At 40.8% G+C, this 18,177-nt stretch overlaps 1 protein-coding gene across 1 annotated transcript in view; it reads right to left on the bottom strand.

The window, feature by feature from the left end:
• PBK (PDZ binding kinase) overlaps window positions 1-13,824 on the bottom strand; it is a 32,963-nt gene extending 19,139 nt beyond the window's left edge. The window contains exons 1-3 of the mRNA NM_001102178.1: window positions 13,675-13,824; window positions 10,517-10,594; window positions 8,020-8,113 (exon numbers count right to left, since the gene is read on the bottom strand). Of these exons, the coding sequence (NP_001095648.1) occupies window positions 8,020-8,113; window positions 10,517-10,574 (152 nt within the window). The 5' untranslated portion in view covers window positions 10,575-10,594; window positions 13,675-13,824. The remainder of the gene's footprint in view (window positions 1-8,019; window positions 8,114-10,516; window positions 10,595-13,674) is intronic.
• Window positions 13,825-18,177: the final 4,353 nt, after the last annotated feature.

The following is an 18,177-nucleotide window of genomic DNA, read 5'->3' as shown; positions in this document are numbered from 1 at the left end:
CACACAGCAATATAAGCAAGATGAAAAGGCAGAGAAATACTCAGCAGGTAAAGGAACATGACAAATGCCAACCAAACCAAAGAAGAGATAGGGAATCTACCTGATAAAGAATTCCAAATAATGATAGTGAAAATGATCCAAAATCTTGAAAACAAAATGGAGTTACAGAAAAATAGCCTGGAGACAAGGATTGAGAAGATGCAAGAAATGTTTAACAAGGACCTAGAAGAAATAAAAAAGAGTCAGTATATAATGAATAATGCAATAAATGAGATCAAAAACACTGTGGAGGGAACCAACAGTAGTATAATGGAGGCAGAAGATAGGATAAGTGAGGTAGAAGATAGAATGGTAGAAATAAATGGAGCAGAGAGGAAAAAAGAATTAAAAGAAATGAGGACAGCCTCAGAGACCTCTGGGACAACGTTAAACGCCCCAACACTCAAATCATAGGAGTCCCAGAAGAAGAAGACAAAAAGAAAGACCATGAGAAAATACTTGTGGAAATAATAGTTGAAAACAGAGTGTCCCAAAGAGGATAAACCCAAGGCGAAACACCCCAAGACACATATTAATCAAATTAACAAAGATCAAACACAAAGAACAAATATTAAAAGTAGCAAGGGAAAAACAACAAACAACACACAAGGGGATTCCCATAAGGATAACAGCTGATCTTTCAACAGAAACTCTTCATGACAGAAGGGAATGGCAGGACATACTTAAAGTGATGAAAGAGAAAAACCTACAACCCAGATTACTGTACCCAGCAAGGATCTCATTCAAATATGAAGCAGAAATCAAAAGCTTTACAGACAAGCAAAAGCTGAGAGAATTCAGCACCACCAAACCAGCTCTCCAACAAATGCTAAAGGATCTTCTCTAGACAGGAAACACAGAAAGGGTGGATAAACTCGAACTCAAAACAACAAAGTAAATGGCAACGGGATCATACTTATCAATAATTACCTTAAGCGTAAATGGGTTGAATGCCCCAACCAAAAGACAATGACTGGCTGAATAGATACAAAAACAAGACCCCTACATATGTTGTCAACAAGAGACCCTCCTCAAAATAAGGGACACATACAGACTGAAAGTGAAGAGCTGGAAAAAGATATTCCACGCAAATAGAGACCAAAAGAAAGCAGGAGTAGCAATACTCATATCAGATAAAATAGACTTTAAAATAAAGGCTGAGAAAAGAGACAAAGAAGGACACTACATAATGATCAAAGGATCAATCCAAGAAGAACATATAACAATTATATATGCACTCAGCATAGGAGCACCACAATATGTAAGGCAAATGCTAACAAGTATGAAAGGGGAAATTAACAATAACACAATAATAGTGGGAGACTTTAATACCCCACTCACACATACGGATAGATCAACTAAACAAAATTAACAAGGACACACGAACTTTAAATGATAAAATAGACCAGTTAGACCTAACTGATATCTATAGGACATTTCACCCCAAAACAATGAATTTCACCTTTTTCTCAAGTGCACATGGAACCTTCTCCAGGATAGATCACATCCTGGGCCATAAATCTAGCCTTGGTAAATTCAAAAAAAATTGAAATCATTCCAAGCATCTTTTCTGACCACAATGCAATAAGATTAGATCTCAATTACAGGAGAAAAACTATTAAAAATTCCAATATATGGAGGCTGAACAACACACTGCTGAATAACCAACAAATCACGGAATAAATCAAAATATGCATAGAAACGAATGAAAATGAAAACACAACAACCCCAAACCTACAGGACACTGTAAAAGCAGTGCTAAGGGGAAGGTTCATAGCAATATAGGCTTACCTCAAGAAACAAGAAAAAAGTCAAATAAATAACCTAACTCTACACCTAAAGCAACTAGAAAAGGAAGAAATGAAGAACCCCAGGGTTAGTAGAAGGAAAGAAATCTTAAAAATTAGGGCAGAAATAAATGCAAAAGAAACAAAAGGGACCACAGCAAAAATCAACAAAGCCAAAAGCTGGTTCTTTGAGAGGATAAATAAAATTGACAAACCATTAGCCAGACTCATCAAGAAACAAAGGGAGAAAAATCAAATCAATAAAATTAGAAATGAAAATGGAGAGATCACAACAGACAACACAGAAATACAAAGGATCATAAGAGACTACTATCAGCATTATATGCCAATAAAATGAACAATTTGGAAGAAATGGACAAATTCTTAGAAAAGTACAACTTTCCAAGATTTTCTGTTGGAAAATCTTAACAGACCCATCACAAGCATGGAAATTGAAACTGTAATCAGAAATCGTCCAGCAAACAAAAGCCCAGGACCAGATGGCTTCACAGCTGAATTCTACCAAAAATTTAGAGAAGAGCTAACACCTATCCTACTCAAACTCTTCCAGAAAATTGCAGAGGAAGGTAAACTTCCAAACTCATTCTATGAGGCCACCATCTCCCTAATACCAAAACCTGACAAAGATGCCACAAAAGAAAACTACAGGCCAATATCACTGATGAACATAGATGCAAAAATCCTTAACAAAATTCCAGCAAACAGAATCCAACAACATATTAAAAAGATCATACATCATGACCAAGTGGGCTTTATTCCAGGGATGCAAGGATTCTTCAATATCTGCAAATCAATCAATGTAATATACCACATTAACAAATTGAAAGATAAAAAACCATATGATTATCTCAATAGATGCAGAGAAAGCCTTTGACAAAATTCAACATCCATTTATGATTAAACAAAAAAGCCCTCCAGAAAGCAGGAATAGAAGGAACATACCTTAACATAATAGAAGCTATATTTGACAAACCCACAGCAAACATTATCCTCAATGGTGAAAAATTGAAAGCATTTCCCCTAAAGTCAGGAACAAGAAAGGGTGCCCACTCTCACCACTACTATTCAACATGGTTTTGGACGTTTTGGCCACAGCAATCAGAGCAGAAAAAGAAATAAAAGGAGTCCAAATTGGAAAAGAAGAAGTAAAACTCACTGTTTGCAGATGACATGATCCTCTACATAGAAAACCCTAAAGACTCCACCAGAAAATTACTAGAGCTAATCAGTGAATATAGTAAAGTTGCAGGATATAAAATTAACACACAGAAATCTTTTGCATTCCTATACACTAACAATGAGAAAACAGAAAGAAATTAAGGAAACAATTCCATTAAAATACTTAGGAATATATCTACCTCAAGAAACAAAAGACCTATATATAGAAAACTATAAAACACTGATGAAAGAAATCAAAGAGTATACAAATAGATGGAGAAATATACCATGTTCATGGATTGAAATAATCAATATAGTGAAAATTACCCAAAGCAATCTATAGATTCATTGCAATCTTTATCAAGCTACCAATGGTATTTTCACATAACTAGAACAAGTAATTTCACAATTTGTATGGAAATACAAAAAACCTCGAATAGCCAAAGCAATCTTGACAAAGAAGAATAGAACTGGAGGAATCAACCTGCCTGACTTCAGGCTCTAGTACAAAGCTACAGTCATCAAGACAGTATGGCACTGGCACAAAGACAGAAATATAGATCAATGGAACAAAACAGAAAGCCCAGAGATATATCCATGCACCTATGGACACCTTATCTTTGACAAAGGAGGCAAGAATATACAATGGAGAAAAGACCATCTCTTTAACAAGTGGTGCTGGGAAAACCGGTCAACCACTTGTAAAAGAATGAAACTAGAACACTTTCTAACACCATACACAAAAATAAACTCAAAATGGATTAAAGATCTAAACATAGGACCAGAAACTATAAAACTCCTAGAGGAGAACACAGGCAAAACACTCTCCGACATATATCACAGCAGGATCCTCTATGACCACCTCCCAGAATATTGGAAATAAAAGCAAAAATAAACAAATGGGACCTAATTAAACCTAAAAGCTTTTGCACAACAAAGGAAAATATAAGCAAGGTGAAAAGACAGCCTTTAGAATGGGAGAAAATAATAGCAAATGAAGCAACTGACAATTAATCTCAAAAATATACAAGCAACTCCTGCAGCTCAATTCCAGAAAAATAAACGACCCAATCAAAAAATGGGCCAAAGACCTAAACAGACATTTCTCCAAAGAAGACATACAGATGGCTAACAAACACATGAAAAGATGCTCAACATCACTCATTATCAGTTCAGTTCAGTTCAGTTCAGTTGCTCAGTTGTGTCCAACTCTTTGCGACTCCATGAACTGCAGCACGCCAGGCCTCCCTGTCCATCACCAACTCCCAGAGTTCACTCAAACTCACGTCCATCGAGTCGGTGATGCCATCCAGCCATCTCATCCTCTGTCGTCCCTTTTTCCTCCTGTCCCCAATCCCTCCCAGCATCAGAGTCTTTTCCAATGAGTCACCTCTTCGCATCAGGTGGCCAAAGTACTGGAGTTTCAGCTTCAGCATCATTCCTTCCAAAGAACACCCAGGACTGATCTCCTTCAGAATGGACTGGTTGGATCTCCTTGCAGTCCAAGGGACTCTCAAGAGTCTTCTCCAGCACCACAGTTCAAAAGCATCAATTCTTTGGCGCTCAGCTTTCTTCACAGTCCAACTCTCACATCCATACATGACTAATGGAAAAACCATAGCCTTGACTAGACGGACCTTTGTTGACAAAGTAATGTCTCTGCTTTTGAATTGCTATCTAGGTTGGTCATAACTTTCCTTCCAAGGAGTAAATTATCAGAGAAATACAAATCAAAACCACAATGAGGTACCATTTCACGCCAGTCAGAATGGCTGTGATCCAAAAGTCTACAAGCAATAAATGCTGGAGAGGGTGTGGAGAAAAGGGAACCCTCTTACACTGTTGGTGGGAATGCACACTAGTACAGCCACTATGGAGAACAGTGTGGAGATTCCTTAAAAAACTGGAAATAGAACTGCCATATGACCCAGCAATCCCACTGCTGGGCATACACACCAAAGAAACTAGAATTGAAAGAGATGTGTGTACCCCAATGTTCATCACAGCACTGTTTATAATAGCCAGGACATAGAAGCAACCTAGATGTCTATCAGCAGACGAATGGATAACAAAGCTGTGGTACATATATACAATGGAATATTACTCAGCCATTAAAAAGAATACATTTGAATCAGTTCTAATGAGATGGATGAAACTGGAGCCTATTATACAGAGTGAAGTAAGCCAGAAAGAAAAACACTAATACAGTATACTACTGCTACTGCTGCTAAGTCACTTCAGTTGTGTCTGACTCTGTGTGACCCCATAGATGGGAGCCCACCAGGCTCCCCCGTCCCTGGCAAGAACACTGGAGTGGGTTGCCATTTCCTTCTCCAAGGCATGAAAGTGAAAAGTCAAAGTGAAGTCACTCAGTCGTGTCCGACCCTCAGCGACCCCATGGACTGGTACCTACCAGGCTCCTCCGTCCATGGGATTTTCCAGGCAAGAGTACTAACACACACACACACACATATATATATATATATATACACGGAATTTAGAAAGATTGTAACAATAACCCTATATGCGAGACGGCAAAATAGACACAGATGTATAGAACAGTCTTTTGGACTCTGTGGGAGAGGGCGAGAGTGGGATGATTTGGGAGAATGGCATTGAAACATGTATATTATCATATGTGAAACAGATCACCAGTCCAGGTTCAATGCATGAGACAGGGTGCTCGGGGCTGGTGCACTGGGATGACCCTGAGGGATGGGATGGGGAGGGAGGTGGGAGGAGGGTTCAGGATGGGGAACACATGTACACCTGTGGCAGATTCATGTCCATGTATGGCAAAACCACTACAATATTGTAAAGTAATAAGCCTCCAATTAACATAAATAAATTTATATTTTTTTTAAAGAGGAAAACTTTCAGATAATTTTTAAAAACAAGATAGACAAAAATGAAAAACTAAATAGAAGTATCAGAAAATGAAGTTGGGAAGATTTCCCAGAAAATATTAATAGAACAAAAGAGAAAATAGAAAAACAGACCAAAAATAAAATAAAATAAAGGTAGATCAAAGATTAAGCCAGTAAATCCCACATCCAAGACAGAGGACAGATAAAAAGGGGTGAACATGATCAACAAAGTAATTTTTAAAAATAACCTCTCAAAAATTTAATAGGAATTTTCAGGCTCCAAGAGGCCATACCCATGCATGTCACTGTGAAATGCAGAACAGCGGTGACAAACAAAAGACCATATAAGGTTATAAGACAGCAGGAGGAGGAGACAACATAGAACAGAAACACAAAGACTCAGCAGTCAGAGGGGCTTCAGAATTCTCAACAGCAGCAGTGAACAATGTTCTCAAAATTCTGGGGAGAACATACTTCTGAATGAGAATTCTAACCCAGAAAAACAAAAAAGGCCACTCAAGTACAAGCATAAAATGAAAACATTTTTAGAAAAGTAAATTCTCAAAAATGTATCTTCTGTTTTTCATGGGGCACTAACAAATGTCTTCAACCAGAATGAGATGGAAACCAAGAAATACTAAGACATGAAACAAGAAAAATAGAGGATCCAATTCACCAGAGAGGCGAAGGAAATCTAGCGAAGAAGCCTGAGCGCCAAAGAATAGATGCTTTTGAACTGTGGTATTGGAGAAGACTCTTGAGAGTCCCTTGGACTGCAAGGAGATACAACCAGTCCATTCTGAAGGAGATCAGCCCTGGGATTTCTTTGGAAGGAATGATGCTAAAGCTGAAACTCCAGTACTGTGGCCACTCATGCGAAGAGTTGACTCATTGGAAAAGACTCTGATGCTGGGAGGGATTGGGGACAGGAGGAGAAGGGGATGACAGAGGATGAGATGGCTGGATGGCATCACTGACTCGATGGACATGAGTCTGAGTGAACTCCGGGAGTTGGTGATGGACAGGGAGGCCTGGTGTGCTGCGATTCATGGGGTCGCAAAGAGTCGGACACGACTGAGCGTCTGAACTGAACTGAACTGAACTGAGGCTACTATAAAGGAAAATCCCAAGCTAACAGAGCCACATTGAGGACTGGGAGGGTCAGGCGGGAACTGCTATTTCCAATGAAGTTTTCTAATTAAGTCACATACAGTATAACTTTGCTAACAACACACTTCACATTCTAAAAAAACTTTTTTAAGGAAGAAAAAATGAGACTAGCCACGAAATTGTGATAAGTTTTTTCTTTCAAAATAACTTAAAGCCAGAGTTTTAGACATTAAAAAATGGAAGTTCAAAAAACTAACAGCAGACTAACACACAAAAGGGGGTGTTTAAGCTGCAAAGACACTTCAAGGAGACCCACTTACATATAACTGCTATACTAGCCTCGATTCACCAGCTTTTTACTTGAGGAAGTATTTCTTTGAAACAACGTAAACCTAGAAAAGCTAATGATATGCTGCCTTGGACTAATCAGGCTAATTCTCAGGGAGCACTAAACAGTACATAACTGTTTGCCACTTAATAAACATGAAACTAGGTAAAGAATAATGAATAAAAGAAACAACTTTGTAATAATGTGTTTGTTGCCATATGTAATATTATTAGCTATAAGCATCTATTCTAGTATTCCATTTTTCTTTTAATACAATTTTCCTACTTTAGAATCAGGTATCCGCCCTTCTCACTTAATGATGACATAAATAAAAATATTTACGTCTTTAGAAGACAATATCCTGAGAAGGCAACTCTCCAGATAGAAGGGATTAATAGTCACTGATATCTCCCAACACTGGTATCCTCTTTGAAGTTTTCTTATTGAGAATCCTGTGTTATTATCACACAGGAATCCCTTTTCTGTGTCCTTTTCCCCTCCTACACAAGCCAAGGAAAAATTACAAATTACCTCTCCTTTAATAACCCATTAAGAGGAAGCTAGGAGAAAGATGTACCAGGTAGAGCTCTGGCAAAAATATGAACATACCCCAGGTCTAAATATTTGCATGTTCACATTCCTTTTTGTCTCCACGTACAGTGGAACTATGGTTCCATGTAAAAATGTTAACGTGAAATCTTATACTCACCTTTGCATAAGGTAGACATTTACCCCAGTACCAAAGCCAAGCTTCTGCATAAATGGAGAGGCAGGAATATTTATACATGGAGTTAAACATAATGCTAAATGTCAGAAAGAGAAATAAAAAATAAAATTAGTATTTGAAAAGAGCTCCACAGATGCATCCTAACGTTCTCAATAAATCACTGTTAAGGGAATTAACTGGCAAAGTCTTGCAGAGCAATTTGACATTATGTGTCCCAACTTTCAATGGATACCTTTGACCAAGTCTACTTTTGGAGCTCTATTCTACAGGAACACTTAAACAGGGGTCAGCAAAACAGCCTGTTTTTATATGACCCATAAGCTAAGAATTGATTTTTACATTTTAAAAGCGTTGTTAAAAAAACAGATAAAGAAGGTCTCTTGGTTGAATCCTTAGACTTCATGACTCTCTTCCAACATGGCCCAAGACAACTCTAACACCATGGCAACAAAGTACAGACAGAAGCTATATCAAATTCACAGGTCAACGGAAAACCCTCATCAACACTTTTAACCAAAACCCTTATCCAGATCACGCTACCAAATGAAGACTTGCCTTTAATAACACTGAAGAGCCTAGAATCCAGATTTGGTTTCAGAATCAAAGAGCTAGAACTGACTCCAGAAAAGATCAGAACCTGAGGATGACTTCGAATCAAGCCAATACCAAGATCACCCTTAAGAGCAGATTCAAAGTAGAAAAGACAGTGTCATACCAGCTACACTCCTCTCAATTACACACCCTCATCAAGGCATTTATGCACAACTCTTATCATGGAATTGATTCCAGAGAGCAACTTGCTAAAGAAGCCAGGGTTACAGAGTCAAGAATTCAAATCTGGTTTCAAAACAGAAGAACTAGATTCCATGTCCAGAAAAGAAAAAAACCGAGGAGGCCTTAGAACAAAGACAATTAGGGACAAGATCCTGGAGATGAGAGAATTCAAGGTATAGAAACTACACAGCAAAAGAGACACTGATGTATGGAACAGTCTTAGGGACTCTGTGGGAGAGGGAGAGGGTGGGAAGATTTGGGAGAATGGCATTGAAACATGTAAAATATCATGTATGAAACGAGATGCCAGTCCAGGTTCAATGCACGATACTGGATGCTTGGGGCTAGTGCACTGGGACGACCCAGAGGGATGGTATGGGGAGGGAGGAGGGAGGAGGGTTCAGCATGGGGAGCACATGTATACCTGTGATGGATTCATTTTGATATTTGGCAAAACTAATACAATTATGTAAAGTTTAAAAATAAAATTAAATTAAAAAAAAAAGAAAGAAACTACACAGAATGGCAGCTGTCTCACCAGTGACTGTCTTATTTCTCTGGAGCCAGAACAGGGGAAACAGAGACAGATTCAGTGTACTTGATAATATCAGTCTGGACTCCAAACCTCTAACTCTTCCTGGAACATTCCCTTCTAAACACACCTTCAGCTTCTCCAGGAGCTGAGCCTTCTGGAGATAGTAAACAGGACTTCAGGAGACAGAGACACATACAAAGCACCACAAAGAAAAAAAGTTATTAATATCATTTTTCGGCAATCACAGTAATGACTAATTTAGGCAAAAATCAAGGAAAGAAGGAAGGAAGGGAGGGAGGCAGGCAAGGAAGAAAGAAGAAAGGAAGAAGACGATGGCAAAAGGGTTCCTATGTGACCCACAAAGCCTAAACCATTTACTATCTGCCATTTACAAAAAGTTTGCTAATGCCTGCGCTACGGCATGTAGCCAAAGATACCATATACACACGTGAATGCGTGCATGCATGCCAATAGTGGGATCTGCTTTTGTAGCTACAAAAAAAAAGAAAAAGAAAAGCCTAAGTGATCATTAGAGTCATAATTATAGCATATCTATATTACAGAGTAGTATAAGGTTATTAAAAGAAATGAGATAGAGCAGTCCTACTTTTGCTCATGAACAATTAACTGCTCTTGGATTGCCCTTTTGCCATGAACAACTAGAAAATTTGACAAAATATAATGGTTTTCACATACTTGACAATCGGCAGGGCAGGACTATGAACTCTGAGAGGAGAGAAACTAATGAGATGAGTCCTATCACTGCCCTAACTTACTGCTTAGAAACACTTTCCAGGCTGCAGCACAACAAAATGAAGCCCAAAGGGCTTGTCAAATTGAAGTGACAGATTACCCTGTCTACTGAATTGCCTTGGAAAATACCCTTCCCATACATAGAGGGGGAAAGATAAAGTGGTTCCTTTGAGGTTCAAGTTAAGTTGCTTCTTCACCTAGGAGAACCTACAAATCTGCTAGAATGTCAATAAAATTAGATCACAGATGACCAAACTCTGACCTATAAAAGAAGTCTTATTTCTTGAGATCAACATTATAAAGATGATTTATACTAAAACTGTTCTTGTGTGACAGATAACAATGAAAGGATTTAACTATAATACTATGAAGACATTTCTGATATCAGTAACAATGAAGAAAGGTTTTATAGATTACCAGATTTCCTTTTTTCAGATAATCTGCTTGGTGTCTTGAAATTATTGGTTTCTTCCATTGTAATAATTGCTTAAAGTCCTATGATAAAAATGAATAGAAAGGTACACTGCAGTTATAAAGAATACATCTTTCATTCATGAAGAAAAAATTCCTATAATATTATCACTTATTTACAAAAAATTTGAGAACTGAAAAAGACCATGACAAATATTTAGTCCAGTTGTATTTACAATGAGAAAACTGAAACCCAGAGAGGGAGAAAGATAAACTAAAATTAAAGATAAGTAAAATTACATACCCAAGGTCATGCTATTAATGACTGTGGATTTTTATTTTATTTTTAAAATAATATATGCACTTGGTTAAAAAAAAAAAAAAAAATCACCTAGTACCCTCCCACACTTCCCAGGAGTAGTTATTAACAGATCTTTTATATGCTTTTAAGAGCTTGGCTTTGTAAGCAGTATTATTCCTAATAGCCAAAAAAAGGAAACAGAAAAAGCTATCAGATGATGAATGGATAAAGAAAATATGGCATATACTACGCACTGCTGCTGCTGCCGCTGCTGCTAAATCGCTTCAGTCATGTCCGACTCTGTGTGACCCCAGAGACGGCAGCCCACCAGGCTCCCCTGTCCCTGGGATTCTCCAGGCAAGAACACTGGAGTGGGTTGCCATTTCCTTCTCCAATGCATGAAAGTGAAAAGTGAAAGGGAAGTCGCTCAGTCCTGTCCTACTCTTAGCAACCCCATGAACTGCAGCCTACCAGGCTCCTCCATCCATGGGATTTTCCAGGCAAGAGTACTGGAGTGGGGTGCCATTGCCTTCTCCGATACTACGCACAATAAAATATTATTCAACAGAGTATATATTTTACATAGGGAATATTATTTAGTCATTAAAAGGAGTGAAGTACTCATGTATACTACAACATGAAAGAATCTTAAAAACCTTATGCCAAGTGAAAGAAAGCAGACACAAGAGGCCACATATATGATTGTTTTTCCACACAATATCCAGAACAGGCAAATCCACAGACAAAATAAATGCGTAGTTGTTGTGGGCTGAAGGGAAGAGAGAATGTGGAGTGACTGCTAGTGGGTGTATGCCATCTTTTCTGGGGTGATGAAAATGTTCTAAAATTAGGTAGTGGTTTAATATATTCAACTCTGCCAGGAGCCGGCATATTGCATACTGAGTGCATATTGCATATTGAGTGCAGCACTTTTCACAGCATCATCTTTCAGGATCTGGAATAGCTCAACTGGAAGTCTATCACTGCCAGGACCCAGCGTGAGGAGGAACTCCGCCCATGGCAAAGGTCATGAGGAAGGAGGCTCGGCATACGCAAAGGCGGGATCGAGCCTCAGGAGTCCCCCTGGAAATTCTCGAGCATCTACCCCCAAAACCAGAGTCTGCCTACTTTCTGCTTTGTGCTCTCACCTACACCTCTGACTTTACGGGGGGCGGGGGGCCTGTCCCCCACTACCTCTCTCTAAAAAGAGAGTTAACTTACAGCTCCAGTTAATAAAGTTCCTGGGTGTGACAGTGTTTCAACCTACAAACTCCTTTGGAAATCCTCTAGCCTGCCTGAAGAGGTTTTTCCGGCCACATGTGATTGTTCAGAGCCTCCCAACTGTGAGAGGCAAGAGATGTTCTAAACTGTCTAAACACAGATTCCTTTGAGTAGTTAAAAGATTGATTAGAAATTGTATTGGTGAAGGGTTTTTCACTTGTTGGGCCAATGTTTGCTGCTAAGTTTCCATATCCCTTACCTGCTGTGTTCCTGGCAGTGTATTGATTAATATGATTGGTGTAAGTAGTAGTTTTAATGTTTGTAACCTTGGACCCTTGAGTTAATTCTTTTTCTTGTTGTAGCCCACCACACCTTTGCCCTATAGGAATGCAACTTTAATGCTTTTGGAGGGTGGCGCCTGACTAGTCGCCTTTAGAGAAAAATAAGTTTTCTGAAGAAAGGGTCTTAAAATGTTAACAGGCCTCTGGGCCAGAAGATGATGCAAATCACCTAAACTTTTGCATATGATAAGTTTGCAGGAAGAAAGCCTGGCTTACTGCATGACTCTACCCCCTTCCCCCATTATCCTCTATGCATAACTTAAAGTATAAAAACTACTTTGGAAAATAAAGTGCGGGCCTTGTTCACCGAAACTTGGTCTCCCCATGTCGTTCTTTCTCTCACCTTCTGGCTGAATTATTCAGCCTCTTTTCTCCACTGAATTTCCTCACTGAGCTGTCCTTATTCTATTACTGTTTATATCCTTAATTAACGTTTAATTAAGCAGTTGTTTCCTGATCCTCGCAGATGCCGTCCCCGCTTCGAATTCCCTGGATCCACAGGGGCTGGACCCCGGCACAACTCTATTCCAAAAACCACTTAACTGTACACTTTCAAAAGAGTGAATTTCATGATATGTTAATTACATCTCAATAAACTATTAGTTTAAAATTATCTATGAAAATACAATGTACATACTGTATACACAAGCAAGTTAATACAGGGTTTTTTTTCCTTCTGTAACATTTCTTTTAAAATCCTTTTTATTAAAAAATTAACTATTATTTTGAAAAAAGGTTTGGTTTTGTATTAGATTTACTGTAAAGCAAACTGTTACTACCTGTCTGTAAGCTCGTTTGGATTGTCCATAAAAAACCGGGAGGAAGAGAGAACATTTGCTTAAATGCTGCATAGAGCCACTTAATATCCCTTAATAAACAGCACCTGGGCGTCCCATGTGGCATTAATGGTAAAGAATCTGCCTGCCAATGCAGGAGGTTCGATTCCTGGGTCGGGAAGATCCCCTGGAGGGGAAAACGGCAACCCACTCCAGTATTCTTGCCTGAAGAATCCGACGGACAGAGAACCCTGGCGGGCTTCCATAAAAAGTAGTGCCGAGCTCTGATTTGAGAAAAGAGCGATTTCTTTCTTCGAATCCCCACCGTACCCCGTAAGTCTGATGCGCACACGGGTCGCCAAGATGCTTCCTAAGGTAATTCCCAGTTTAATGCATATTCCCAACGTCTTCCACCTTCCTTCCAGGCCCCAAGTTGTCAAAAAAGCAAAGAGGCCGCGGCTCGAGGGGCGCGGGACACCCGGCCAGGCCCACTCGCGGCAGGTTCCCTAAAATCTCTCTCCTTACCAGAGCCACGAGGTGGGACGACGAGATGTCCAGGGAAAGGCTGTCTTGAAAACTGGTCCCGAGCAGCCCCCAACACTCCGCGCCCCTCTGGGGTGAGGGGGTGGGGTCCGACCTGCCAACACACGGACTCGGCAACCGCAACCGTTGTTCCGATGGGAACCCGCCGGGCTTTCAAAATAGCGCACGCACCGCCCCTACGTCGATCGCGAACTACGGGGCGGCGCAAAGGACACACCAAGCCGGATTCGCCGTTCCTGTTCTTTTCAGCCTTTCCCCTCTGTTTATCGATCCCACCTTACTACCCACTGCTGCTGCTGCTGCTGCTAAATCGCTTCAGTCGTGTCCAACTCTGTGCTACCCCATAGACAGCAGCCCGCCAGGCTCCTCTGTCCCTGGGATTCTCCTGGCAAGAATACTGGAGTGGGTTGCCATTTCCTTCTCCCTTACTACCCAATAGGGATGCTTTGAAGCCAAATAAAAGGTAGAAACGAACTGACTTTTACAGCCACTGTCAGCCCTTCAGAGGGACAACTCCATTTAAAAAGAAAATGTATGCCTGTATTTAGGCTGAAATCCTTTCCCAGTTACGAACGCTGTGCCCAGAATGTGTGATGGTTCTTTTGTCTTTTTTACTACAAATTTGGCCTTGAAACACTGTAACTAAAAATGCACTTGTCTTGATTAGCAATCGTTTTTGACTGAGAAGAAACATCGATACTCAGAAATTTTGCTACCTCTTGTAATTACTACCTTCATTTCAAGTGAAAATGCAAGTCGCTCAGTCGTGTCCGACTCTTTGCGACCCCATGGACTGAGTATACGGTCCATGGAATTTTCCAGGCTAGAATACTGGAGTGGGTAGCCTTTCCCGTCTCCAGGGTTATCTTACCAACCCAGGTCTCCCGCATTGCAGGCAGATTCTTTTCCAGCTGAGCTACAAAGGAATGTGTTCATTTATTCAACAAATATTTAGATAGCATCTTCCCCTTCTCCGGTAGATGTTCCCCTCCCAGGAATCGAACGGAAGTCTCCTGCATTGCAGGCAGATTCTTTACTGTCTGAGCCACCAGGAAAGCCCAGAGAGCACCTACTATGTGCCGGATGTGTATCGAATGCCCACTGCAGAAGATATACTATAGCAATCACTGAAAGAGACACAAAGATGATTAAGTCACAGAGCCCCCTCCTGCTCAGGAGGAGCTTAGGCAGAGGGGGATGAGGGAAGGGTAGGGAAGTGTCCAAAGAAAGAAACACACACACAACACAATACAAAGGAGACTATAATGTAGGTAACTATAGTTGTAAAGCCCATTTTTTGCAAATGAGGAAACCCAAATGGCACAGAGAGGTTAAGTAATTTGCCTAAAGTCACAGAGCCAGTAGACGGTAGAGTCAGGATTTGAACTCAAGCTTAGAGTTCCTCTTTAACAAACATGTTCAAAACCTCTTCCATCTTACACACACACACACACACACACACACGTCTCCACCTTCAGGGCCCTCCCATTTTTGGCCACCCTCTCCTAAGCAGAAATGGTCACTTTCTGTGTGTGTTTTCAGTTGCTCAGCCACGTCCCATTCTTTACAACCCCATGGACTGTACCCCACCAGGCTCCTCTGGGATGTTCCAGACAAGAATACTGCAGTGCTTTGCCATTTCCTCTTTCAGGGGATCTTCCCAACCCAGGGATCGAACTGCATCTCCTGCATTTGCAAGTGGATTCCTTATCATTTAAGCCACCTGGGAAGTACCTTCCCTCTATTCTCATTCTGATATTTTTTGCGGAGGCATAATACACACCTCATCATCTTTTTAAAAATGCCTATAATTTGCTATGCTTTTTATTAAGTTCTACAATTTTACAAGTCTCTGTTTTCTGTTCTTATGGCTAATAAAGCCAGAGCCTGACAGCGCCTTAATTAAGCACTGCCTGTGCAAAGAAACCCTAGGGAGATGAGGATATTGACACAGGTGTAAGATGAAGCAGAAAATAGTCACAGGAATGAAGGTCCCTGGGTAAAGACTTATAACCATCCTGTTCCCCATCTTGTAACTATAAAAGTACCTCCAGAGATTATCAGAAGAAACATCTGAACTTCACAAGCTTAATGTTATTGCCTGTAAAATGTAATCATTAATCTCAAAATCTTGCACCCCAGTCAGTCGTCATAGGAAACAGTTTCCAACCTGAATCGGTAATTTCTCCCAGAGTGTAAGTGGCCTGGATTCCCTGGCTTAGGCAAAAGAGACCCAAACTCTGTATTTGATTCTTGGTTGGTTATGCGCAAAGGAACATTTGCATCCTCATCTTTTTATGGCATAAACTTAAACTGCTCCTTTCATCGCCTCCCCTTTTGAGCCTAGTTTAAAGGTGGGGGGAGGGATATTAATTTTTTCCCCCTCTTTTCTACTGCTATTGCATTTCAATTTTCTTTGAGGCCATATGGATACTGCTGATTGGCTAGAAGAATGATGAGAACGTTTAGGGGAGAGGAAGAAAAGAAAAGAAAATTTCAAAATTTGTTCTTCTTCTATCTGTGTATCCAACCAGTCAACATGTCCCTAGGGTGCTGTACTGGCATCCTAAAGCCACTGGGTCCACAGCTAAGGGCACTTGAGGCCCCCACCCCACGCCCCATCTTGGTGCTGCTCTTCTGCGTCCCAGTTTTAGTGAGTGGCTCCTCCATCTGTCCCCAAGGCCTGAGCCCGGAGCTTCTCTTCTCCTTTATCCATCCAAGTTCTGACAACTCTTCCTCATGGATCTCTTAAATCTCTGTCCTCCTCCCCGTTCCACCTGGGACTATAAACTCTCACTTGTCTCTATTGATGACTCCTAATTTGCCCCCCTTCTTCCTGTCACTCCTTTCTTCCCGTTGAATTTCACACTGTGTGCATGTTAAGTCAATTTAGTCGTAACCAACTCTTTTCGACCTTGTGGACTGTAGTCCACCAAGTTCCTCTGTCCATGGGATTCTCCAGGCAAGAATATAGGAGTGGGTTGCCATTTTCTCCTCCAGGGGATCTTCCCTGACCCAGGGATCAAACCTGCATCTCCAGCATCTGTTGCTTTACCACTGTGCCACCTAGGAATCCCTGATTTCCACTTTGCTGCCTCATTAATCTTCCTGAAGTGTAAATCTGGTCATGGCACTCCCCTGTTTGCAATCCTTCAGCGTTCCTCATTAAGTTCAGAGTGAAAAATACCTCCCCTTAGCATCTGACTGAGTGTCTCTAGCTTGGGTTCCTCTAGCTCTGAATCTGGTCTCCCCTTATACTGAGTTAAGGTAGTTCCTGGAACACACGTGTTTTCTCATGTCTCCACCACGTGCACATGAGTCCCCCTCTGCCAGGAAAGCCCTCCCGCCCTTTCTGACTGGCTCAGCATCTACTCATCCATCAGCTCTCAGCTTAAGTGCTGCCTGCCCCAGGACACACTCTAATGGCCCCAGTCTATGTGATTTCTCCTCTATGATCCCAGAATGCCTTCCAATTCTCCCTATCCCAACACGTACCCCAGTACAATGGAATTTTCTTTCTACTTCTGTCTTCCTCCACTAGAATGTCAGCTCCATAGCCCTCTCCTGCCTGCGTAGATGAGTGCTCAGAAATGTTCAGTGAATACCCGAGAGAATGACAAGATGGATAAACACTGTTGCACAGAGAATTTATCTTTCCTTCAGTGACACAGAATGCCAATTTGTCTGGGAATCCGGTCTGAGCTGGCAACTTAAATGTCTTAGCCATGGCCCCTGAATCAGTGTTTGCTGGCTGTTAGGGACTGAATGTTTGCATCCCCCTAAAACTCCCATGTGTTGGAGCCTGTTGGACACAGTGAGGGGCTCTGCTGGTAAATTGGAAATTGTCAATGAGATGAACTGGGTGCGATTTGAAACGCAGAAGTGAGATGGAATCCCTTTCACATCCTTTCACCTACATCACATGGCAAGCAGAGTTGTGGAGTCTGAGGTTTCAGCAGCTGTGTTCTGGTACCTGGTCACTCACTCTGTAGCCGTTGAAAGATGTCTGCAGTGACAGTGGTGGTCTCTTGACCCCTGGATCAGAGTTACAGTGGATATTCTTGAACATGACATTCCTAGTTTCCTGCCTGGCAATGGGAACAGATATAGAAAGCTCATAAAGGGAAGATACATAACACAAACAGTAACACAGTCCACCACAGTATCCAAGAAATCTTCACAACTGTGTAATAAAACCCATCCTGGCAAACAGCCAGGAAAATATGGACTTAAATGTAAAATACTAAACATAAAACTTACAGAAAAAAAAAAAATACAAAATGTAAAGCATATAATTCTCTGGTGGCTCAGTAGTAAAGAATCCCCCTGAAATGTGGGAGATGAGGGTTTGATTCCTGGATTGGGAATCAATTCCCCCTGGAGGAGGAAATGGCAACCCACTCCAGTATTCTTGCCTGAGACATCCCATGGACAGAGGAACCTGGAGGGCTACAGTCCTTGGGGTTGCAAAGAGTCAGACACAGA

This window comes from Bos taurus, chromosome 8 (genome assembly GCF_002263795.3).
Source record: "Bos taurus isolate L1 Dominette 01449 registration number 42190680 breed Hereford chromosome 8, ARS-UCD2.0, whole genome shotgun sequence".
In the NCBI taxonomy this organism is placed as follows: Eukaryota; Metazoa; Chordata; class Mammalia; order Artiodactyla; family Bovidae; genus Bos; species Bos taurus.
This window is presented reverse-complemented; position numbering and strand designations above follow the sequence as displayed.